Genomic DNA, 27,228 nt, shown 5'->3' on the forward strand with positions numbered 1-27,228 from the left:
GAGCAGCTGCGAAAGGAAGAGAAGGAGTCGAACTCGGAAGTGGCGGGGTCGACCTAGCGGGCGGGCGGGCGGAAGAGGAGACGGCTCCAGCGGAGACGGAAACCGAACGAGAGCCCAGGGGAGCCAGTGTGAGGAGGTGGAGGAGGAGGGGTGCAGTCTGGGCGGGGCTGCACGAGGAGCCGAAGCGGCAGGCCTTACTCTCCTCACCCTCCACCCCCAGTGGGCCGAGGGGCCAAAGTCTTCGGCGATGGAGGCGGCTCCTTGGACAGCTCGGGTCAAGCTACGCTGCGGCAGGTAAGCCAGGGAGGGGAAGACGGGCGGCCGCTCTCCGGCTCCGGCTCCCGGGGCTCCCCCACACCCAGCCAGTCTCCCCGAGCGGCGACTGCCCCAAGACCTGGCCGCTGGAGGACAAGAAAGAGTTTCCCTCACCCCCCGACCCCGACCCCCGGCTCCTGGAGCAAAGCCCGGAGGGATATAAAGCAGGAAATTTTTTTTAAAACACTTTTCCAGAAGGTTTGGGGTAAGCGGGGCGCCCCGTGTTGTTCATCTCACTCCATTCAGATGTTCCTGAGTGAAGGGGAGCATTTGCTGACTCCCTGGCTGGCACACCACAAAGAATGAGCCTCGGTGCTCACCCCGAGCACGCCTCCTCCTCCCCCTCCCCCTACGCCGGCCCTTGTCAGCGCCGGGCACCATTCACGCTGAGCTCCCAACCCTTCGGGTCGGGCTTTTTCTTAATGACTCGTCCTACATTCCCTCAGACAGCCCTGTGATTTAAAGAAACACTACTTTTGATGCCTTCTGAAGTTTCGTTTATTCTCGTGGTGCCTTAGCCCAGCTAGCTCTTTATAGAGCGCTGTAAGGTTCACAAAGAGCTTTACATCTCTTATATCGATCTGGCGATCCTCACCGCAACCTAGTGGGCGATTGTTGAGGAATATTGCCCGCTTCTGCTGCGGTTCCTACCCCCAGTTAATTTTTTTTTAAATTGTTGAGATGCTTAAAAACAAATCATAAGGTTTATTATGATTTTTTTTTTTAGAATCCATTTGGCGAGTGACGATGAGTGGGGCTTTTCCACATCTTAAAGCCTCAGTGACTGTGGTTGGCAGCCAACTGTGGTTATTGTCGGTGAAGTTGAGATTGTTGGAAAAATGGCCTGATGAGTTCTGACGAAGTAGATGTAATTGTTTAGGGACCACTAATGTAGTGAATAGAGACATATTAGGTTACCTTATAATTAGTCCATTTTGTACTTCACCAATTAAGCGGAGGTCTGAGAACCTCATTCCGTGGAATTACCCTACTAGTTTTTGAAAAACTAAACTTTGTACAAGAATTTGCGTATTGGAAAATTAGTTAAGGAATTTTCCTACTAATTAAGTGGATTGGATCTCTTGGTACTTCAAAAATGTTTTCTTTTCTTTCCTCAGCTTTATCTTTGTATTACAGAAGTTCAACTTTGACAAATTTTTAAAAAGCAGGATTCAAACGATTTCTTTTAAAATTTGTTCTTGCTCATTATAATCTTAGTGAGCTTTCAGTTCAATGTTCCATTTAGCCCTTTTTCAGATAGACTTTGCATATACATCAGGAAACTGATTTGCTTGTTTGTATACAGGTTTGAGGTTTTTTTAGTTTGTTTTTTTTGTTTGTTTTGTTTTGTTTTTGGCAGGGCAATTGGGGTTAAGTGACTTGCCCAAGGTCGCACAGCTAGTACGTATGTCAAGTGTCTGAGGCCGCATTTGAACTCAGGTCCTCCTGACTCCAGGGCCGATGTTCTACTCACTGCGCCATCTAGCTGCCCCTGGTTTGGTTTTTTAAAGTAATTTTGGTACAGATGTGATTTCATGAGTGAGGGGGGAACTCCCAAAAACTCCTTTGTACAGTTGGACAGCTTGTTCCACAACATGTAGTTTCAGAGAACTAACTGGAGCCACGTGTATAGACACACAGCTAAGATTTGTCCAAGATATAACTTGAACCCAAGTCTTCCTAACTCTTAAGTCTAGTAAACTATACCTATGCCATGCTGCTCTCAATGATTTGATTATTTGTTTTGGTAAGTTATAGCTAAAATAATGTGAAATAATTTATGGGGAAACCATATTCAACAAGTTAGCAGTCAGTCAGCTAGCCTCTTTTAAGCGCCTGCTTCTTGTCAGATATTGGGGGGTGACAAGATGAAAATTAAACAGTCCCTACCTTCAGGGAGCTTATAGTTTAAGGGAACAGTATACACACACACACACAAAGTAAATAATTTCAGGAGGCAAGGCTGGCAACTGGGGGGGGGATGATGAATTTAAAGCTAGTCGAGATCAGATCTTAAGAGTCCCTTCCATCAAATCCAACCTCTTCATATTACAGATGGAGAAATTGAGGCACAGAGAAGTTGTGATTTACCTGTAGTCACATAGCTAAGTATCTGAGGTAGGATTTGAACCCAGGTCTTTTTGCTGCCAATTCCAGTATCCTATCCACTGTACCAGACAACCTCCTAGTTTTATAGATAAGGAAACTTAGGCCCAGGGAGGTTAAGTGACTTGTCCAAGGTCATACCAGTAGTACCAGAGGTGAGATTTGAACCCAGCTTCTGTGACTCCACAGCCAGTTTACCTTCCACTACACCAAGGCTACCTCTTGCCAAAGAAAAAGCTTAAGATAGGAGAATTGAGCCGAGTTGTGAAATAAACTAAGGCGTCTAAGAGGTAAAGGTAAGTAGAGGTCCATACCCGGGCATGGAGGACAACTTGCATTAAGGCACAGAGATGGGAAAATGCAATGTCTTGTGTGAAGGACCACAAGTACCCAGATTAGCTGGATCGAAGATTAAGTAAAAGGGGCTAATATGTAATAAGGTAGAAAGTGAAGGGCTTTAATGACCGAAAAAGGAGTTTGCCCACCAGAGCATCCTGAGCAGGAAGAGAGAGAATCAAACCTGTGCTTTAGGAGCGTCACTTTGACGTTTGACGAAAATGTTTTGTACAAGCTCTTCTCACTGTATCACCTTAGTAAATGAACAAGAAGAGGATCATTTTGGTCACTTGGTGGAAAATGTAGAGGTTAGAGGCAAGAAGACCAATTAGGAGGCTACTGAAGTAATGCAGGTGAAAGATGGTGAGCCACATGTTGTGGTCTAAGTGAGGAGAAAGGATGTGGGGGTAGAATTGACAAAACTTGGCAACGGGTAGATGTAAGGAGTGTGAACCTGGGTGACTGATGACTGAAGAACAACACCAGATCTTAAAATTTTTAAATTTAATTACTAGAACCAATCCAAAGAAATATTTTTTTCAGTACTTGAAGGAAAAGCTGCTATTTGGTTTTTTGGTTTTGTTTTGTTTTTTATGTTAGACAAACACTTCAGTGATCTCTGTTAAATTCAAATGCTAATATACCTTCTACTAGTTAATTAGCACATTTTTCTTTTAAACAGTGTCAGCAAGCATGTGGTTTTTTTTTTTAATTTATCCTTTCCCTGTAATATATAGTAGTTGGTATTATGAATGTCTTTTTTTAAACAGCTAAGCTAGTGGTGGGGAACCTGTGGCCTTCCAGGTCCTTGGGTACAGCCTTTTGACTAAGTCCAATTTTTACAGAACAAATCTTTTTATTAAGGGGATTTGTTCTGTGAAGTTTGGATTGAGTCAAAGGGCCGCACTTGAGGACCTACAGGGCCACATGTGGCCTCAAGGCTGCAGGTTCCCCACCCTTGGAGCATTGTTTAACATAGGGTAGTCAACTGGAAATAAGCCATATATTATAAAATATTCACAAAATAGTTATATTGATATGGAATATATTGTGTAAAACAATATGTGAAGGACGTTGATTTCATCTGTATGGGAACTCCGCCCACTGAGACAGACCTAGAGTTATTTTTTCTGTGACCTTAGACTGAATCCTAAAGCTTATCTACCTGGACCACTAGGACAACAGCGGGAGAGGGTATGGATGAAACTGCAACTATAATCCATTGCTAAAAAACAACTCAGTGCATGGTGGAACAGTGTTGTCATCTTCATATTTCAAAGAGCATTATGAAATCTTTTCGTATGAAGTCATCTGACAGGCACTTGTGTTTTTTCTGCCCATTGATGGGCATATGAATGTGAGCTTCTTGAGGCCATGGATAGTGTTTTTGCCTTTCTCTGTATCCTCAGTGCTTTGGACAGTGCCCAGAACATAAGTACTTAATGAATACTTGCCTGTTAATCTTTGGGATTAGAGGTAGTCATTGAAATGGTTACCTGATCAGCAAATTCTGATGGAAAGTAGCTAGAGCAGGAAGAGAATATAGGAGATATACTTAAAAATAACACTATAAATAATTTGAAGAAAATATACAGGTTTCCTTATCTCTTAATTGCCGTATCAGAGCAGGAAAGGCCATCAGATAGTCTTTTCTCAGTCCTCATTCTATTTGACCCTGTTGACCACCCTATCCTTCTGGTTTTTCTCTCTTATCTGGGTTTCTATGACACTATTCTCTCCAGGCTGCCCCACCACCCCTCTTGTACTACCCAGGCTCCTTTGCCGTATCACTTGAGATAACTATGGATAGCCATGGATAACTAGATTATGAGCTGCTTCAAGGCAGGGACTGTCTTTTGCTTTTTTGTATCCCCAGCCTGGAATTGACCAATTAGAGGAAGAAACCATTGGGTCAGAGGAATCTTTCAGAGTGAGAAGAGTTCTGGGACATGGGAGAGAACATCCAGACTCGGAAGCAGAACCCAAAAAGGAATGAATTACTTCCTTTGCAGTACTCTGTGGTCCAGCAAAAATGGCATTCTCTCTCCTTCTTCCATCCAGCACTCCATCTCACATCTCTTATCTCTAGTCTGTGACTTTGCACTCCCTATCCTCCATGCCTTAAATGCACTCCCCCCTCACAGCTCAAGCCCCACCTTCCACATGAAGGTTTTCTTGGTCCCCCCCCCAACTCCTAGTGTTCTTCCTAAAACTACCTTGTATTTTTAAAATATATTCTCTTTGCAATTAATTATTCTATATGTACATATAAGCTTGTTTTTTTTCTCCTTGAGAACAGCAGGTGTTTTGTTCTTTTGTATCCCCAGCATCTAACACATTTCTTGGCTGTGATAGTTGATGCTTAATAAATGTTTATTAGTTGACTGATAACATATTACCTATACAACTCCAGATTTGAGGAGAGGAAGAGAGAAGATATTTTAGTGTTAGCTTTCTTCTAGTCATATGTCTTGTAGTGTCTCCAACTGGATAGTTGTTTAGCCTGGTTTAAAGAGTTTTTAGTTTTAGGGAAACAATACTGATGATTGGGCTATTGAGATGTGGGTACCAGTTATACCAGAGAGAGAGCGTGTTCACTGAGTATAGTCTGCAGTACCATATTTTTACATTACTCCCTGAAGCCAGTGAAGGTCTATTTCCAAGGGAATCTCTTGAACAACTTTGAGAGATTCTGCAGTTTTATTCTATCTCCAGAGTGGCAGGGAATCTTAAGAGGTGTCATAAAATAGAAACTAGAATTCCTGACTTGTCTTAGATTTGCCAAAGCTATATGGAAGAAATTTGTTTTTCAAGTTCAGTAGGTAAAATTTGGGGAAAGTTGTTCTAGTAAATATGTTATCTTAATTGCCTAACATATTCAAACATTAAATACCTTTTGTATACAAAGTGTTATGCACCTCATCACAGTGTGTTTGTCCTTCGTTTTTGAAGAGGACCATGACATCAGGGAAATGATGACATAACTTGCAGTTGACTTCGATTTGTGGGAGGGCTGGGCAAGGTCACCAGCCTCACTTTCTGCTCCAGAGCCATCTGGGTCCAGTGGCCGGATATTCACCAGGACGACTGGGGATGGCTCTGGATGCATTGGGAAACCCTGGCCCTTTTAGGCTAAGGTCTTTTCAGGTTCTCATTTTGAGTGAGGTAATACCCATTCCTGGGCCATCACCAGTGGTCCTGGTGAATATCAGGCCACTGGACCCAGATGGCTCTGGAGGAGAAAGTGAGGCTGGTGACCTTGCATGGCCCTCCCTTGCTCAAATCAAAGTCAACCACAAGTCATGTCATCATTTCCCTGACGTCATTGTCCTCTTCAAAAATGAAGGATAAACACAACCTGTGAATTCCCTCTCCCTTCTCCTCTCTCCTTTCTCCCCCTCTTCTTTCCCCTCCCTCTCCCTCTTCCTCTCCCTTTCCTGCTGTCCAAAGGAAGGTGCATTTCCATGGCTGAAGGCTGCCTCCTAAAACTTCTGGTTTACTGCCTAGATTCCTTTCTCAAAAACCAAGCCTTAAACCCAGTTCACCCTGGAGCTCACAGATTGGACAATAGGTCCCTGCACAGTGAATGCAAATACTAAATAGTAACCGTTTCTCTTTTGTGCGGGAACCCTGAGGGTCTACTCCTCCCAGTTTGATTTTTTTTTTTTGAGTTTTGAGTAACTCGTCACAGAAAATGTATTCTGGAAGATGAGTTGTAATTTTCCAACTCTTTTGCAGTTTCATTAGAGATGTCTTATGGTGGATAATATTACCAGTGTACAGTGTGAACATCTGCTTTCACTTTTCATTGTTTCTGTTATAGAGATAGCTGTCCCCAAAGCTTTAGTAATTTGAGTTAGTTTTCTGATGCCTCAAACCTCCTTGACACTTCTCATTATGCATGGGGGAGGGGAGGTGTGTACTTTTTTCATTGCTTCTACTTTTGAATTCTAACTATACATCTGTGCTTCTAGGTTTTATTACAGTACAGGGAATAGAGATCACACAAAACATGGGACTTAAGTGTTCTGTGGAAACTCATCCCAGTGTCTTCTGGGATTTGTGTTTGTCCAGCAGTTGGCTAATGTATAAGAGCAAATTAATAGACTGTGCCAAAATGACCATTCTATACCAACCTAATGGTCTGTTTATTTAACTGATGTCCCCATTAGGGGTGTTAACATATTAAAGCTGTATTTCTGAACTTGGCAAAGTATTAATGGTATTTAATATATAAGATGGAGTGAATGAGTTACTGTAGTGGCAGCATTGTAAATAAGATGCAGAATGGGACCACTAATTCTCTAAATTTGGGGAATTAATCTTTAAAGTGAATTTATGGCTTGATTCATGTATTGATTAAATTAAAAAGAAATCAGTTTCTTGGGAATTCCAGAGTTAGAAGTCCTAAGTTTGTTAGGATTCTCTTTGTGGCATGATGTTCCAGGAGTAGAAATTTCTGGAGAATAATGATTTCTGGATGTCAAACTACATCCTTTTATTTATTTCTCAAAAAATGAAGAAGTTTCCAAAGTAAGCAGAGCAGCTTATAAAAAGAGGTAAGAGAAAAGGTGTATGATTTCTGCCCCCAAAAAGGTTTGGGGGCAGTGGTCTTGAGATCAAGGGAATTGCCTAAAAATAAAGAGTTTTTCCCTGGGATATAGAAATTTACTCTTGGCAAAGGAATCCATCACTATAAATGATAAATATTTCCTAGATAGAATTATGTTTTTTGGTGAAGAAATTCTGTAATAGTAACCATCTTTTCTCAGCTTCTCTTTTTATTTTTACTTTCCCTACAACTGTTATCTTAAGAAAATAATCTTTTGATTATTAGTGTATAATGATATCTAGCGTGTGCATGCGTGCGTGTGTGTGTGTGCACGTGCGCTAGCAGCACTAGGACCCCCAGCTCAACACCAGGTAAGCTGTCAGACCCCCTGAGGCCTCCAGCAGTGCCAGCTACCTTCACATCACCCCCTCAAATTAGCACCAGACAGGAGGGTCTCCTGTTATCCTTAGGGCAACATCAGTGCAGCACCAGGTACATAGCCAAGGCCTGCAGCCCCTGGCATACAAAGCCTGAGACAGTGCCTCTTCCACCCTGTGAGCCGAGCTGAAATTTAAAAGAATGGGGAAAGACCAAAAAAGATGAGCAAAAAAACAACAAAAAAAGAATGTGACCAGAGAAAGTTATTATGGTGACAGGGAAAATAAAGACACAAACTCGGAAGAAGACTACCTGAAAGCCATAATCAAAAGGAGGACCTGGACAGCGTCTTTCAAGAAATTATCAAGGAAAACTGCTCTGATATCCTGGAACCAGAGGGCAAAATAGGCATTGAAAGAATCCACATATCATCTCAGAAAAGAGATCCCAAAATATCCCAAAAAATTCCCAAGGAACATTATAGCCAAATTTCAGAACTATCAGGTCAAGGAAAAAATACTTGTAAGTGGCCAAAAAGAAACAATTCAAATATTGGGGAGCCACAATCAGGATTACACAGGATTTAGCAACTGCAACATTAAAGGATCAGAGGTCATAGAACATGATATTCTGGAAGGCAAAGGAGGTAGGACTATAATCAAGAATCACCTCCCCCTCCCAGTGAAATTAAGCATAATACTTCAAAGGAAAAAATGGTCATTCAGTGAAATAGAAGAATTTCAAGCTTCCATAAGGAGAAGACCAGAATTAAACAAAACATTTGATCTCCAATATCAAAACACAAGAGAAACCTAAAAAGATAAAAAAGGGAACCAAAAAATAAAGGATTCAGTGGAACTGAACTGTTTACATTCCTACATGAGAAGATGATAATTGTAATTCTTAAAAATTCTACCACTAATAGTTAAAACTAGAAGGAATATACATAGAAGGTACAGGCATAAGGTAAATTTGAGGGAATGACATAAAAAAATAAGGGATGAGAAAGAGGAGTACGTTGGATGCAGAAGTAAGGCAGAGGTAAAATGGGGTAAATTATTTCACATGAAGAGGTACAAAAAACCTATTCTAGCAAAGGGAAGGATGGGAGGGTGGGCAATGGGCGTCACTTGAACCTTACTCTCCTCAGAGTTGGCTCCAAGAGGGAATAATATACACAATCTGGTGAGTATAGAAATCTGTCTTGCCCAACAGGAAAGTAGGAGGGGAGGAGATTAAAATAAAGGGGTTGGAGGGGACTGACAGAAGAGAGGACAGACTGGGGGGAGGTGGTAGACAGAAGCAAAACACTATTGAGGAGGGAAAGGATGAAAAGAGAGAAGATAAACAGGAGGAAAAATAGGATGGAGGAAAAATACACAGTAATCATAACTGTGAATGTGAATGGCATGAATTCTCCCGTAAAACCAGAAGTAGATGACAAAGTGGATCAAAAACCAGAATCCTACAATGTGTTGTTCACAAGAAACACACTTGAAGCAGAGAGACACACACAGAGTAAAGGTAAGGGGTAGGAAAAAAAAATTGATGCTTTAGCTGAAGTAAAAAAAAAAAAAAAAAGCAGGAGTAGTAATCTTGATCTCACACAAAGCAAAAGCAAAAATGTCTAGACCAAAAAGAAAACTGTATCTTGCTGAAAGGTACCATAGACAATGAAGTAATATCAATACTAAACGTATATGTACCAAATGGTATCAATACCAGATCTCAAACTATATTATAAAGCAGTAGTCATCAAAACTATCTGGTACTGGCTAAGAAATAGAGTAGTGGATCAGTGGACTACATTAGGTACACAAGACACAGTAGTAAATGACCCTAGTAGCCTAGTGTTTGATAAACGCAATGACCCCAGCCTTTGGAATAAGGACTGACTGTTTGACAAAAACTGCTGGGAAAACTAGAAAACAATAGGGCACAAAGTATGTGTAGACCAACATCTCACACCATATACCAAGATAAGGTCAAAGTGGGTACATGATTTATACATAAAGGATGACACCATAAGCAAATTTAGAAGAGCAAGAAATAGTCTGTCAGATCTGTGGAGAAGAGAAGAATTCATGACCAAATGAGAAAAAGAGCATTACAAATTGTAAAATAGATAATTTTGATTATATTAAATTTAAAAGCTTTTGCACAAACAAAACTGATACTACAAAGATTAGGAGGAAAGCAGAAAGCTGGGAAACAATTTTTACAACCAGTGTCTCTGATAGAGGCCTCATTTCTCAAATACATAGACAACTGAGTCAGATTTATAAGAATACTAGCCATTCCCCAATTAGTTTTCAGATGAAGAACTGAAAGCTATCTATACATGTATAAAGAAGTGCTCTAAATCACTTTTGATTAGAGAAATGCAAATTAAAACAACTCTGAGGTACCACTTCACACCTATCAGATTGGCTAATATGACAAAAAAAGAAAATGATAAATACTGGAGAGGATGTGGAAAACTGGGACACTAACGCACTGCTGGTGGAGGTGTGAACCGATCCAACGTTCTGGGGAACGATTTGGAACTGTGCCCAAAAGGCAACGAAATTGTACATACCCTTTGATCTAGCAATACCACTACTAGGACTGTATCCCAAAGAGATCATAAAAAAGGGAAAAGGACCAGCATATGCAGATATTTATAGCAGCCCATTTCCTGGTGGTAAAATCTTGGAAATTGAGAAGATGCCTATCAATTGGGGAATGGCTGAATAAGCTATGGTGTATAAATGTAATGGGATACTATTGTGCAATAAGAAATGATGTACAGGCAGATTTCAGAAAAACCTGAAAAGTCTTGTACGAACTGATGCAAAGTGAAATGAGCAGAACCAGGAAAACATTGTACATAGTATCAGCAACATTGTGTGATAATCAGCTATGAATGACTCAGCTCCTCAGCAACATAATGATCCAAGACAAGTACAAAGGACTCGGGAAGGGAAATGCTGTCTGCATCCAGAGAAAGGACCAATGGACTCAGAATGCAGATCCAACCATACTTTTTCACTTACTTTATTCTTTTTCATAGTTTTTTTTTTTTCGTTTTGATTTGTTTCTTCTTTCACAACTGTTACTAATATGGAAATGTTTTACATGATGGTGCATGTATAATTTATGTCAAATGGCCTACCATTTTAGGAGAAGGAGAGGAGAGAGGAAGAAAAATTTGGAACTCAAAATCTTGTAAAAGTAAATGCTAAAAATTATCTTAACATGTAATGGAGGTGGGGGAGGAAATACTATTTTTAAAAATGAGGCAATAAAAAAAGTAAAAGGTAGTACATAGGCAAGATCAATGCAGCCAAAATTAGAAGAAAAACAGGAAATTGAGGGAAATCTCTACAAGTTTCTCTGATAAAGATCTCATTTCCAAAAGTTATAGAAAATGGTCAATTTTTAAGAATAAGAGTCATTCCCTAATTAACAAACAGTTAAAAGATATGAATAGGCAGTTTTCGGAAGATTTCCAATCTATCAGTAACCATATGAAATGCTCTAAATCACTAACAATTAGAGAGATGCAAATTAAAACTCTGAGGGACCACCTCACATCCATCAGATTGGCAAAGTTGACCAAAAAAGTTAAATGACAAATGCCAAGGGACTGTGGAAAAACAAGTACAGTATTGCACTGTTGGTGAAACTGAACTGATCCAGAAGTTCTATAAAGCAATTTGGAACTGTGACCAAAAAGCTATTAAAGCTGTGATTAATACCCTTTAATCCAGCAATACCGATACTGGGTCTTTACCCTCAAAGCAGTCAAAGAAAGAGGAAAAGGACTCATATATACAAAAATATTTTTTTCTGTTCTTTTCATGGTGGCAGAAGGTTGGAAATTAAAGGGGTCACTATCAGGGAATGGCTGAACAAGTTGTGATATATAAATATGATAGAATATTATTGTGTCTTAAGAAATGATGGAGATGGTTTCAGAGAAACCTGGGAAGACTTGAATGAATCCATGTACAGTAAAGTGAGCAAAGGATACCAATATTGTGATGGACTTAGGACCTCTGATCAGAGTAATGACCAACCACAATTCTAGAGGATCATTATGAAACTTTGCTACCCACCACCACAGAGGGGACTTGGAGTGTAGATTTTGGCTTCCTTCTCCCTTCCTCTTTGGGGCATGATTAATGAAGGAATTTGTTCTGTTTGACTAAATATTTGAGACAGGTTTTGTTTTTATTTTTTTTTCCCTTGGTAAGAGGGAAGTGGGAAGAAGAAAATTTGGAGCTTCAAATAAAATTGAATTTGTTTTTTAAAAAATTTGAACATAAAATAAGTTTAATGTGGAGTTATATGTAGAAGATGTATCGGATTCCATGCCATCTTGGGGAGGAAGGGCAAGAAGAAAATCTGGAACTCAAAATCATGTGGAACTGAGTGTTGTAAACTAAAAATAAAAAAATCTTAATTTAAAAAAAATTTGAACATAAGCAAAGGAATCAAATGCATGGATATCATTATCTAGGAACAAACCAAGGAAATCAGGATGTAAACTTATCTTAAAATCCTATTTAATTCAGTGAATTTTCTTAATACTTCAATACTTTGGTCAACCTATGACTTCATCAGTGCCTATATTCCTTTCATTCGTAGAGATCCCAGCCCTTTCATACCTTCTCATTCTGTTCAACTCTTGTTCATCCTTTTCTATTGCTCCTACACAGAGAAATCTACCCAGCTTGCTGGAGGCCTTTCTGTAGGTCTTTTTATATTTTGTGGGTAACAGTGAGGATACTTGAGGTAGTGTTACATTTATCCCCAGTTCTCACCACATGACCAGCCTACCTCCTTTTCTGAGCACACATTTCCTTGATAATGTGAAATTGCTATTACTTTTCTCATTTCTTTCAATAACATTTTATTTGGACATGTTACATAGTCATTGGACAAAGACTAAACATTTAGTGGATCTACATTTAATGCTTATAGATGGTTTAAAAATTGTATTTCTTAGAATCCTTTGTCCTCATTTGACCATTGTCACATCTTGAAGAGGAAGGTGGTGTCATAGTGCTAATGGCCCTTTAAAAAAAATTGTTACTTCTTTCATGGGTTGTCATAGCCAAAGAATTTGTCACCTAATGGCCAGAATCTTGACAGGAAGCATCCCCATAGTTGAGTCTTCTCAGGAAGGTGACACCCAATCTGTTACAAGACAACAGTCTAGGTCTTTCCCACAAGATAGAACCTAACAGTGCTTTTGCATGAGTAGCATAGCTGTAAAAAAATAAGGGTCACCTAACATGCCATGAAGGGTCATTTAAGTACGGCGTTGTTTTTTCTAATTAAAAGTGATTTTTTTTTCCTGCTGTTACAGTTTTAAAAAATAAGTAGTAATAGACCTATATTATTTTGACCCTTTTCTAATATATAAAATGCCAGATGTTTTAACCCCAGAATATCATGAAAAGTGAGAATTTTGGAAAAAGCTATCTGACATGGTCTCATCTATTTTAGTTTTACTTTGTTCCAAAGCTTTTCAAAGTTGCTCCTCTTTACAATGTCACTATTATTGTATAAATTGTTCTGATTCTACGTGTTTCATCATACTGGTCTTCCCAAGTTTCTCCAAATGCCTTTTGTCATTTCTTATGTCACAAGAGAAAAAGGATTTTTCTTAAAAAAGTAAGGTTAAAGTAAAAAAAGAAGTAAAGGTACTATCTTTTTAAAGAAATATCTAGTTAACTTTTAAATATGTATAGTGAATGTGTGTGTATACATATATATATTTTATATATATGTGTGTGTGTGTGTGTGTGTGTGTGTGTGTGTATGTGTATGTGAGAGAATTGTGGGTGCAGAAAGAAGGAACATAAGGACTTAATGAGTCAGGCAGTTTATTACTTACACAAACGCACCTGTGAGTGATTGTCTCATCCTTCAGACTCCCAGGCACAGAGCAGTGGCAGTTTGGTCACACAGCAGGTTGTTTATCCCATCAGAAACCCAGATCTCCTGTGTCTGTACCTTTATTTCTGATTGTGGTTGCTGCATAGATTAACAGGACTAGGTAGGAAGGGGAACCTTTGCAATAGTCAGCAGGTAGAGTATACAGCAACAACCCCCTCCCCTCATCTACCACAAGGATACTGTGATTGGTAAACTTGTCAGGTTGCATACCTGGATTTAGGTGAAGTTTGCTAAGCTTATAATTAGCTCACCTTGCATTCCTGATCCTACGTGTATGTACAGCTAACCAAGCGAGTTGTTGGGTACATAGGGGATTCCCAAGGGTCAATCATGATTTCTTTTTGCTAGAGCATAGCAACACACACATATATGGACGTATATATGAAAACACCCACATGTACAGTACCTGTGTTTACGTGGACGTAGGTGGATAAAGTGAGGAATGTTGTATACATATATATACACATACACACACAGGTGACTAGATGGCCATCTTCCTCATTTTTTCATTATATCCGTAGACTACTTCAAAGAATGAAATACATAGTGCAAACCAGCTACTCTACCTGTCCCCAGTAGTCAAGTGAGTACAATAAAAACAAAAATGTTCACTGATTTTTCTCTTCTCCAGACTAAACATTACTAGTTCCTTCAACTAATTCTCACATTACATGTGCTGAAGGCTCTCTGCTGTCCTAATGACATTCTTCTGACCGCATTCCAGCTTTTCAGTGTCCTCCTGAAATCATAGTGCCAAGAACTGCACATACTGCTCCAGACTCAGTCTGAGCAGGGCAGAGTACAATGGGACTCTCATTTCCCTTATTCCTGCCAGCCAGGCCTCTCCTCTTTTTGCCCAAGGTCACATTAGCTGATTCTCATTAAGCCTATATCCCACTAATTCTTTTTTTTCTTTTTTTTTAATTCTTTTTCAGAGCAATTGTTGTAAGTTTGACTTTTTTTTTGTACCTAAGTATAACTTTATGTTTACCTCAGTTAATCTCACTTTACTAGATCAACCCAATGCCAGCTTGTCAAGATCCTTTTAGTTCATTACTCTGTTATATAATCAATCAACAAACATTTGTATGTGCCAGGCCCTGTGATAAGTGCTAGGGATACAGAAACAAAGGGAAAAGTCTCTGCTCTCCAGGAGCAAGGGAGACAACATGTGTGTTGCATATATATGTGTTTATACAATACATAGACAAATCAAGTAAAGTAACCTTGAAGGGGAAGTAACTAAAAGTTGTAGGAGACCAAGAAAAGCCTCCCACTGTAGTTAGGACTTGAGCTGAGTTTTGAAGTAAGCCAAGGATTTCAACGAGCAGAGGTATAGGAGAGGATTGCAGGCATGAGGACAGCCCAAACATAGATCTGGGAAATCCAGTATGTTAACTATCCTTTGTGTCACCTGCAAATTTGATGAGTATGTCATAGTATCAAACAAATGCATCATCTACTTAGAATAGCTTTTTGTATTCCTTGACCTACTTTTGAGGTTCTTATTTATTCTTATTTATTACTGATTAAAAAAAAGCAACTCTTGTTTAATTTTGGACGCCTTGTTTTATGAGGACTTTGACAAGCTAGAACATGTCCAAAGGAAGTCGATCAGAATAGAGAAAATTGAAAACATGCCATGCAAGGATCCTTTGAAAGAACAAAGTATACAGTTAGCCTGGAGCAGAAAAGTCTGAAAAACATGATCCTTGTCTTCATGTAAAGGAAGGGGTTGATTTGTGCTTCTTGACTTAAAGGTGCCTAACTAGGTCTGATGGGTGAAAGGTTCAGGGAGAGAGATTTCAATTTAGTATTAGGGAAAATGCCCTAACACTTAGAGCAGTAGGGTGGAATGCTTCACAAAGCAGTAAGTTCTCTGTGACTGGAGGTCTTCATCTAGATGTTGGATGATCCCTTTTCGGAGGTATTGGAGAAGAGGGTTATATTTCAGATGATTGTTGACCTAGGTCATCTTTGAGATCCCTCCCAATCTGAGACTCTGTGAATGCAGTGTGAAGGTATTATGGATTACTTTTCCCTAAATATTAAAAACACGGAGCATATTAAAACCTTCCTGTTTAGTTTATCTAGAAACATTAAGAAATAATATTTTCCTTTAAAACCTTTTCCAGATACCTGATTTTCTTGAGATGATGAATTAAGGGTGATACAAACCTTATAACTCTTGTCTTGTTTACATCATTGCCTGCCTACCTACCTGAAGTGATTGGCCTTAGGACCCATCCTTCTCCATTGAGAAAAGATTTAAGTAATGATGGAAGGAAGAAGGTCCCTATGGTTAACTCCAAAGAGGAAAAGGATAGTAGCTTTTTGCTCATTTCTGAGATGTTAACCCAGGTGTTTTAAAATATCTTTCCTTGCTCAAGATTCCTATAAATGTTCCCTGAAATCTTAGGACAAAGAGTCATATCTAAGGACAGAGAGAACTATGCCAGCTGGGACAGCTCTCTTGCCAAGCTAGAAATGAAGTCAAAAGCAAGCATCTACTATGCGTTAGGCACTGTGCCAAGCTCTGGGGATACAAAGAAAGGCAAGAAAGCAGTGTCTACTCTTAAGCTTTTAATCTAATGAGGAAGGCAATGCAAACAGCTATGTACAAACAAGATATATAGAGGACAAATTGGAGATAATCACAGAATGGGGAGGCACTAACATAAGGAAAGGCTTCTTGTAAAAGGTGGAAATTTAGCTGGAACTTAAAGGAAGCCAGGGAATCCAAGAGGAGATGAGTTCAGAGTTCTAGCCATTGGGATAGCCAGTGAAAATACAGTCAGGAGATGGAGTGTCTTGTGCAAAGAACAAGGAGACCAGTGTTAGTGAATTGTAGAAAATGTGGAGGAGAATAAAAAATTGGAAAAGTAGGAAGGGGCCAAGTTCTGATGAGTTTAAAATTTGCCAGAGGGGTTTTATTCTGGAGGTAATAGGGAGCCACTGGAGTTATAAGGGGGGTGATATGTCAGTCCTGTTTTTTAGGAAGGTCAATTTGACAGCTAAGTGGAGGACTGGAGTACACAGGGAGATCAGCCCCGAGGGAGTTGCATTTTATCAGCCATGAGGTACTGAGGGTTGTACCAGGTGGCAGCTGTGTGAGCGGAGAAAAGGAGACTTATATGAGAAAGTAGAAATGATAGGACTTGGCCACAGATTACATAAGGTTACCAGGCTCTGTGAGTGGGAGAATGGTGGTTCCCTTGACAGTAAAAGGGAAGTTGGGAAAAGGAGAGGGCTTAAAGGGAAAGATGAGCTCAGTTATCTATAGGACATCCAATTCAAGATGACCAGTAGGTAGTGGGAGATAAAAAACTGGAGTTTTTGTGAGAAGTTGGAAGAGGATAAATAGATCTGAGAATCATGTGCATAGAAGAGAGAGTTGAATCCACAAGAGTTTATCTACACTAAGCAAAATGTATAAAGGCAGAAGAGAAGATGACCAGCACAGAGCCTTGTGAGACATCCAAGATTAGTGGGTACAAATTGGATGAAGATCCAGCAAGGAAAACGAGAAGTGGTGAACAAATATGAGGAGCACCAGGAAGTGCTCAAGTGTCAAGAAATCCTAGATAGAAGAGGGTGATCAACACCTGTCAAAGGCTACAGAGAGGTCAGGAAGGATAAGGACTGAGAAAGGCCATTAGATTTAACCATTAAGAGATTATTTGGAGAGAGCACAATCAATTGAAGAGGTCAGAAGCCAGACTGCAGAAAGTTAGGAAGAAAGGAAATGGAGGCACTGACTGTAGATGTCCTTCTCAAGAAATTTAGCCGCTAAATGGAGGAAAGATATAAGCTAGCAGCTGGTGGGAATAGTCAATCAAGTGATGATTTTTTGAGAGTAGGAGAGATACCAAAGATTTTTGGAAGCAGTGATAATTAAGGAGACAGCCTGCAGAAGATGAGTATCACTTGTGTATGTAGAGCAGTTTGCCTTGACAAGAAGAAGGGTCACCTCTTCGCATGAGATGCTTCCGAGTTGTGTGAGATGGGGAGAAGAGGGAACTCTTGGCAAATAGCTTCAGTTTTTTCATTAAAATAAGAGGCAAGGTTCTTAGCAGGGTAGAGGAAATGAAATGGTTTTGAATGGCCACTGTGGTGATGAGAAATGGCTTTGAATATAGATTCATGTTAAATGAAATTGTTTCTCACATACTTGAGCCTAAATCTCAGGGTATGGTATTAGTATTAATATTTTTTCATCAACAGAAATAATTTTCACCTTGACAATTTAAAATGATTATGCAGAAATAATTTGTAAACTAAATCACTGAGGCTAGAGGCAACTTAGTGGGTATGCTAAATCACCATAAGAAATACAATCCAGTTCCTACATAAGTACTTTATCTTGTGTAATGGGAATTTTTTATTTTTTATTTCCTTTTATCTGTTTTTATCATTTGGGACTCAAGGCCTTCTACAACTTTCGATTAACTTGAAAGCCTATCATCTATTAATATTAACTTCATCTGACCAAAACCTGTCCCATGGGATGTGAAAATTTACTTAAGGCCTTAATACTTTTAATTTTTTCTGTATTTTATGAATTACTATCACCAAAGAATTTACTGCTAGTAACAGTCCTCTCTGTACTTGGGCTGGTTCCTGGATAACAGAGTCACTCTTTTGCTGGCAGTGTGCCTAAAGTAAGAGGAAGAATCTCAATTGTCCCTGACATCTTGGCAACATATTCTGATCATCCTCATAAAGTCAGCCTATATGTGAACTTTCTAATTGTAGTTTAATCTGTAACCTGACTCAGTTTACCTTTAAAGACTGTTTAACTAGGTTTGTTTTTGTATGGGATTATGACTATATGACTTTAGCCAAATTTGTTCATTGAAGGAAGCATGAGATTTTAGACCTGTCTTTTTGTTAACTTTCATGGCCCAAGAGGAGTGTACAAGATTGCAGTATATTAAAGTATTACTTCTCTGTCACTCTGACATAATTTTGCTTATAAGAGGCTTTGTTAGAATTCTAATGGTCAAGTTTATTGTTTTATCTGAGGCATGAACCTATGTTAGAGCATAATAATAAAACCTAGATTCTTACCTCAATAATTTTAACTGTTACCACATGAACTCAGAGAGGAGATAGTTCTCCCATAACATTTGACTAATGTCTTTATCAGAAATTCACTTTTTTAAAGTATATAAAAAGCTTAATTGATTCAGATTTAAAATATGAAAGAGAATCCCAAGTTACTATATATATTCTTCTAAATCTTACCTACAAAATCAAAATCTTTTTATCATACTGGGTAAAATTTAATTTAGTCAGTTGCAAAATTATCTTATTTTCAAAAAGCTTTTAAAGAGATGAATAGAAAAGGCCATATTTGAGGCACAGAGCTTTTTCCTCCATAAAATCCCTCTCTGATATCAATCTCATCATGGAGTAGAAGTGACCATAGGTGGTTTAAGGCTATGCCAGCATCTCATAAGCTTTGGTAGGTTCTACCCTACTGAAAATACCTCAGGTATATTGCCAGCAAAAGACTGACTCTGTTATCCAAAACTAGCCTAAGTACAGAGAGGATTGTTGCCAGTAGATAGATCAGCAGGTAATAAATTCTTTGGTGATGGTAATTCAAAGAAAAAAGAAAAAAAATGGCCTTCAGTCTCACATAAATTATTATTTCACCAATGGAGAGTGAATACCCACATGAATGAGATTTCAGTTTGTGTGTTCTCATTCCACCTGAGTGTTTCTGCAGATTTCATTGACCCCTAAGTCTTTGAAATATTTAATTGCCCCTAGTACCTATCACCTTGGAAAAATAATTAAACGGTCACATTCTCTGAGTTCTCTTCTGACTCATTCCACAGCAATGGATGTAGCAATACACTGTAGAAAGGAACACGCTGAAAGACTTTTTCTTGATGATCTAATTTTATTTATTAGAAGACTAGAAGGAAGTAAGCAATGCCAGATACTTCATTCAGTCTTTCCCTCCATAAATGTTGCTCAGACTGACTGGCAACAAAATTTTAATATGACTAATGACTGAAGTCAGTTGGCAGAGCTACACGGGAAAATTTGCTTGGTACCTTTTCAACCTTTCTTACAAGCAGTATCTGGGGAGTTTTAGATATTTGGGTGTGTGTGTTTGTGTGCTCAAGCATGTGCGTGTATTTTTACTAGTTCTCATCTGCACTGAGAGATAGAGTTTCCTAGTGGGTAAAGAGTGGGCCTTAAAGCCAGGCAGACCTCAGTTCAAGCCCTGCCTCTGATACTTAAAGGTGGCTGACTCTGGGCAAGTTGCATGATCTTCAACTGTTCTGAGTAATACTAAAACTTACAAATTGTTTAAAAAAAAAAAGCCACCATTGGTAGAATTTTCTTACGTGGGAGTTCCTTATGCTAGTGAAATCACAGGTCTAGTCCCTATCTTAGGTCTTTGCAAGAACTTTTCTGGAATTTGAAACAGATTTTAACATTTACAGTATATCTTGTTAAAACATTTCAAATCTTTTAAAAATATTTTTAAAATAGTAATGATAAGCAACAGAAAGGGAAGAAAATAGAAGGAAGCATTTTGAGAAAGTAATGTATTATAATTTCAAATAAAAACATACTTGTTTATTATACTTATGCCACCGAATGACCACTATGGCCATGATTTTCTCCCTGTTCTTTGCTGTGGTATTTTCCAGGTTTACTTCTTTTCCCCTTACTCCAATAATGATAGAAATCATCACTGTTTGCTTTACTTCGTCAAGTCAGATTACTATTGAGAAATGGAAGGTCATTTACTCGTTCAGTAAATATTTATGAAGCTCATGCTGCAGAATATCATACTAGGTACTTGGTGGAGATAGAAAGTTTAGATAAGACATAGGACTTGCTCTCATGGAGTTCACAGGAAATAATACACAGATAATTATAATCTATAATAGCTCTTGATAACATGCGTTAGAAAATTACGAAACTATACTATGTAAAGTCTGAGGGAGACACTTATTAGGAAGGATCAGAGAAGAAGGATGGGTAGAAATTCAGAGAAAAGGGGAGGAGGGAGGACTTTCCAGTACAGCAAATAACCTAAGCAAAAGCATAGAAGCAGAGTATGTGTTTTGGGGACAAAAAGTAATCCAAATTTAGCTGGAATTTTAGAATGTTAGAGGACTGTAATATAGAATAAGGCTGAAAATATAAGCTGGTGCTAGATTGTAGAAGGCCTTGAATTCCAGACAAGGACATTGGAACTTCACTAGATAGACCATAGGATGAGCTACTAAAGATTTTTGAGCAGAACAACAACATGACCAGATCAGTGCATAAAAAAGATGCCTCCTGCTCACTACCTGTTCCAGAATACATATTTAAAATGGAGGAATATTGAAGATGTATTGCATACAAGTAGAAAATATTTGTATTTACATTATGGCTGAAAATAGAAGAATTTGGCTATTGCTCAGCTGTGCCATTTTCTGAAGGTATTAGTTTGTGTGATTAAAAACAATTTGTTTTTGGCAGTTGGCAAGAGCAAAGAGATCCTATAACTACTCTCACCTTCATTCCCCTCTCTACATCTGTCTTTATAAAAAATGATAATTTAATTCATAAACATTTATTGAGTGCTTGCTGTGTTCAAGATACACAACTCTGTTTTTCACAACTTATTCTCACCAGAAGTTGGGATTTAACATGAGCTGTGATGATTATATGACAAATGGTTGATAAACATTTTTCTTTGTTTTTCTAGATACTTCCATAAAGGGCCTAGAAGAAACTTCCTCCTTGAAAGCCTGAAAAACCAGCATATGTAACACCTGGACTTGTGGATATAGTTTGACAAAATGGCAGAAAACAATAATAAAAATGTAGATGTGAGACCCAAAACCAGTCGGAGTAGAAGTGCAGACAGAAAAGATGGTTATGTGTGGAGTGGGAAAAAGCTCTCTTGGTCCAAAAAGAATGAGCACTCTTCTGATACTGACACACCAGGTGCCACAGAGAAAGCTGACATCCCTTTAGGGAGCCCAGAGAGGAAGCACAGCTGTTCGTCCATTGAGTTGGATTTAGATCGCTCTTGTGGGCACAGATTTTTGGGCCGGTCTCTTAAACAAAAACTGCAAGATGCTATGGGACAGTGCTTTCCCATAAAAAATTGTAGCAGTCGACACTCTCCAGTGCTCCCATCAAAAAGAAAAATTCTTATCAGTGAACTCATGTTAGATAAGTGTCCTTTCCCACCTCAGTCAGAGCTGGCCTTTCGTTGGCATTTAATTAAACAACACACTGCCCCTATAACTCCAAAATCAGATAACCGCAGAAGCACAGAATTATCTGAAAGTGATATGAGGGATGTCCAACTGAAGGAAAGAGGTAACAGGGAAGAAAGTGTAAACTCTTTTTCACATACTCAGGTTCAGCCATGTGACACAACTACTGACAACCATTCACATCATTGTGATCCAAAGACTGATTCTGTAATGAACCTGGCATCTAATAACAGTATAGAAGATAGTGATATGGATTCAGATGATGAAATTTTAACACTTTGCACAAGTTCTAGGAAAAGAAACAAACCAAAATGGGAAACTGATGACGAAATGCTGCAGTTGGAAACGCCTCCTAAATACCACACTCAGATAGATTATGTTCACTGTCTTGTTCCAGATCTCCTTCAGATCAATAACAATCCGTGTTATTGGGGAGTAATGGACAAATATGCAGCTGAGGCATTACTGGAAGGAAAACCAGAGGGAACGTTTTTACTTCGTGACTCAGCACAGGAAGACTATTTATTCTCTGTTAGTTTTAGACGTTATAGTCGTTCTCTTCATGCTAGGATTGAGCAATGGAATCACAACTTTAGCTTTGACGCACATGATCCTTGTGTCTTCCATTCTCCTGATATTACTGGACTCTTAGAACATTATAAAGACCCAAGCTCTTGTATGTTCTTTGAACCACTTTTATCCACTCCTTTAAATCGGACTTTCCCCTTTTCCCTTCAGCATATATGCAGGACAGTTATTTGTAACTGTACAACCTATGATGGCATCGATACCCTCCCAGTTCCTTCATCTATGAAATTATATCTGAAGGAATATCACTATAAATCAAAAGTTAGAGTACTCAGGATTGATGTGCCAGAACAATAAGGCCAGGGAGGATTAGTGATCATATAAAAGCTCTTTCATGGCTTTTCCAAGTTTTTTTTCTTTTGCCATTTTGAAATTTTCTACAAGGTTAAAATGCAAATTAACATGTACCTTAACTTTTATTTCCAGATACTTTTTTGGGAGGGCTGGTGATACTATTAATGTTACCCACTAAGGCTTTATGATAGGTCTTCTGAGGTATCTTGTAGCAGTTATTCTTTTTTTGGTTTTTGGTTTTTTTGGCAGGGTAATTGGGGTTAAGTGACTTGCCCAAGGTCACACAGCTAGTACATGTGTCAAGTGTCTGAGGCCGGATTATTTGAACTCAGGTCCTCCTGACTCTAGGGCTGGTACTCAACTCACTGCGCCACCTAGCTGCCCCTTGCAGTTATTCGTTAGACTTTAAATTTTATTCATTTTAAATTTTTTAATTGGCATATATCTACAGACATGTTTAAATAATCCTATAAATGACAAACTAAAAATTGAGTATTTTCTATTTTATACATTCCTTTAATACTAATGCAGTGCCCACCATATAAAGTATAATTCTTCGTTAATCTAGTTCTGACATAACTATTCCTGTATGTAAAATAGGTTTTCTAGCCTCTTTTTAATTAGTGCTTATCCATTCTTCTAGTAAGATGGACCATCCTGTTAATATTTAGACTTATGTTTCAGACTAACATAGAAGACCTTCGTAATTTATTAATAATGGTGTTAAAGATGACAGCAAACTTACCTGTAGATTAAATGATAAATCTGATGGCATAAGAAGCTTACACAGCAACTGTCTGCGTAGTTTCCAGTCTATTCACTACTATGGATTCCATCGTCAATTTCCTGTCTTTCTCACCCTGCCATAACTTTAATCTATACAGAAGCCTTTTATTTAAGAATAAAACTTATACTGTATTTTCATTTTGGAGGTTAATTTGAAAGAACTGAGTATCAAAGGTTTAACAAATGAGCTTTATTCCACCAGTGAGGATGAAGCAAAAAAAATTATATTTTAGAGGTATTTTTTACTATTTTAGATATAATAGTACCATTTAGTGTACTTGAAGAGGTCATTTTCTAAGTGTTCTGAAAGAATTAAACTATAGAGATCATTACTTTCTCGCTGGAAAACCTAATAAATATCTATAGTCATAGAGTACTGTAGTAATTTTAAAATGGGTCCTCTGACTTAAGGCAATTCTTTTTTATTCTATAACATTTAAGGTTTGGGACCACATTCATTTAGGAATTATTGTTCCTATATAGCCTCATTAGGGAATACCCCAGGCCTATTATTTTGTGCTAGATTCTACCCGTATAACTGCCACAGATTTTCACTAGGGACCAAATAAGGCATCAAATTCATTTTCCATTATTTTAGATTGGATTCAAATCGAAGTTCTGAAAATTAGATAGCAGGGTAATAATGATCAGGGTACTCTATTGTTTGGTATTTTAAAAGAAAAGAATTGATCTACACATTCCAAATATAATTGTTCCTGCCTTCAGAATTGACTTAAATCTTTAATGGCCTTGGGTGGGGAGGAGCCAAAAAAAATGTGTTGACAACCATTGTCACCAATTTTAACCCAACCTAAGGCGTAGTAAACCAGAACTAGCTATGATGGTTAATGTTGGTAATATTCTGAATCTATTATTCCAAGATTAGGAAGCAGTTTATGAATATCATTTGATTCAGGGTTGAGGAGAAATGTCTTATCAAACAATATTCCATTTAAAGAACTAATTGAGAAATTATATTTTTATTCAGGCTTCAATATGCACACATAGAATTCCTTATTTGTCTTCCAGTGAGTTGGCATTTTGCATTTATTGGCTAATTCATACAGCCAATGTATTTCCTTGTTTGGGGCTTTTTTCTTTTTTTTTTAGCTTGTTGACTAACTCCTTGTCTGGAGTCAAAGAAATTCACTTCAGAAATATCCAAAAATGGAACAAATGTTGATCTCTTATCAATGTGTCATTTATTTTTAGGAGTAACATTTCTATATTTTATCCTTTTGCTAGGAACACTAATATTGCATCTTTGAATGATAGCTTCAAAATATTAATGGTAAAGTGATTACCACAAATCAGAAACCAGAAGAATGCCTAACCTTTTAAGATACCTTACAACTAGTGATCTTCAGTTTGGCAAGGATCCCTGCACAAAGATTTTGCCTTGAAATGAAGAGTTGCTTTCAAAATAACTGAGATCTTAACAGTGATAAGGCCAAGAATCAATTTAAATATCAAGACATGTAAATTTACTGTCAAGATAGCCCCTTCCAAATACATACTTGCTTTGGGTAAGGGTAGGAAAGTCTTGTACATTATCTTATCTGTATTACTAATCTTTTATCACTATACAAGAAACCCTGCTTACTACCACAACACTTCTAAATATTCACTTTGGAGAAGGGGAAGGGGGGAAGAAAAGCAAATTGCTGTTCATTTTTTATTAGAAGGGGGAAAGCCTCCTTCCCATCCCCAACTTAACTTATCAGAATTTGATAATGAGAATTTCTGTTTCTGTGAAACAATCATGATTTTAAATATTTTTCTTTTAAAAACTTTTTATCAGTACAGATTAACCTAATTGAAGACTTGCTAAGGGGGAAAAAACATGGATAGTTTTGTAAGGAAATACAGAATCTAATTCTGTCAAGTCTTTTGTAATGGGTAAAAATTAGTGTTTATAAAGAAGTCATCTTCTAAATAGCTTCATAATATTGTTTAAACTATGTTGTGATATATTTTCTGTGCTTTTCCTGTCTTTCAACATCTTTATGGTACTGACATGTACAACTATAAGTTTACGGTCATATTAGTAGCCATGAAATAGTTACCTGCAACAAAAAAGAGCAGGGAAATAGACTGATCCATCCTGACACATTTTGCATTTTCCCCCTTTATGTACTTCAGTAAGAAGGAATTTAGAAAGTAGTAATAAAAAGCCTTGATATTGGTATGGTAGTGAAAAGGATGAGGGAGGAATTGGTAGATTAAAAGAATGGCATATTAAAGAGAGAATCCTTTGACTTTGATGAACAGACATTTAACAGATTATCCAGCGTTTAGGCTTCACCTTCAGAATATAAAATCAAGGGAAATTTATAGATATATAATTACATGAGCATAGAGTGTTTTAGGAGAAAAGATGCAGGAAGTTAAATATAAATAATTTGACTAAAAAGTAACTTTGTAAGCATGAGGCAGCTATAGTGGACCACTAAAAGGTACTCTTGAGAAAGCATTTAGCATGGTGGAACTGGGTAGAGCTTATTTGGCAAGGGGATGAAGCTAAAAGAAACAAGATGAAATATTTAAATTGAAAATTTAGGCATTACCTTAGGGAAATCTCAACAGTGAGAGGGAGTTACTTAATCACTAATAGCTCGGCTGGACAAGACACTTAACTCTGGTTTAGGAAGAATCTTTGCCGGAAATCAAACTTGGCTTTCCATTCAGTTTTTCGGGACATCCTGAAAAAAAAAAAGATTATGCTTTTTTCATCATATGCTTTTGAAAAAAAGCTGCTCTGGATTTCTAGCTTCTTTGACAAATTGTATGAAACAATCATACATGGTCTTCCTCTAACCACAATGTGCACTTAAATAATTCAAAGAGAGAGTGCTTTAATTTAAAGAGAAACCTAATGGGAAGAAGGTTGAAGGAAGCTTTTAGTCAGCTTTGGGGCTAGAATTATTGATTTGATGATCAATCCTCTGTTCTTTCCTGAATTTAAACTAATGGCCAACTAGTCCAAACGAGTGGCTTTCATTTTAAGTTTGAACCCTTGCAAGTAATGTTTTAGTAAGTAGTTAGAAATCTCTTTTTATCTTTTTAAAATAGAACCAATGTGGGATATAGGACTTGATTTTTTGTCAGACAGATTCCTCTTATATTTTTGTCCCTACAAGTAAGATACATAAATTATTCATGAGCCAAAACCATTAAGAGGATAAATCAAATTATCAGCTTCCTGTCTCTCTTTAGTTTAAATCACTTTATAGATCCTATAATAGAAAGACAACTTCCTTCCTATGGGGAAAATTATGACCTATCTTCTTTCAAAACACACTTCCTTTCCATTTAAAAATACATTCTCATGTTTTTCTTGTCACTCTTAGTTGTAACCAGAATCCAGTAAGACTCTTTTATATTGATATAATAGCGTAGATTTCAATGAAAAATATTCTTTAATTTAGGGGAAAAAATTTAAATGACAAGTAAATTTCATAAAAAGGAAATTTATATTAACTTTTAAAAAGCTCACATGAGAATGAGCTATCCAAAGTCAAGATTTGAATCTGTTGTTCCTTTTTTCACTTGGGGAAAAAATATCCTCCTTAATTTCTCAGTCTTACCATATTCAAATCAAAAACATCATCTTATTCCTAAAGATAGCTGAAAGCACAAGAACATATTTTTAACTGGGCACACTGGATTTTTGAAGAA

At 37.8% G+C, this 27,228-nt stretch overlaps 1 protein-coding gene across 1 annotated transcript; it reads left to right on the top strand.

The window, feature by feature from the left end:
* Positions 1-109: 109 nt before the first annotated feature.
* SOCS4 (suppressor of cytokine signaling 4) lies at positions 110-23,006 on the top strand. The gene is made up of 2 exons (XM_036748370.1): positions 110-294; positions 21,363-23,006. Exon 2 carries the CDS (start codon positions 21,457-21,459, stop codon positions 22,765-22,767), a length of 1,311 nt encoding a protein of 436 aa, XP_036604265.1. The 5' UTR covers positions 110-294; positions 21,363-21,456; the 3' UTR covers positions 22,768-23,006.
* Positions 23,007-27,228: the final 4,222 nt, after the last annotated feature.

This window comes from Trichosurus vulpecula, chromosome 3, assembly GCF_011100635.1.
Source record: "Trichosurus vulpecula isolate mTriVul1 chromosome 3, mTriVul1.pri, whole genome shotgun sequence".
Classification (NCBI taxonomy): Eukaryota; Metazoa; Chordata; class Mammalia; order Diprotodontia; family Phalangeridae; genus Trichosurus; species Trichosurus vulpecula.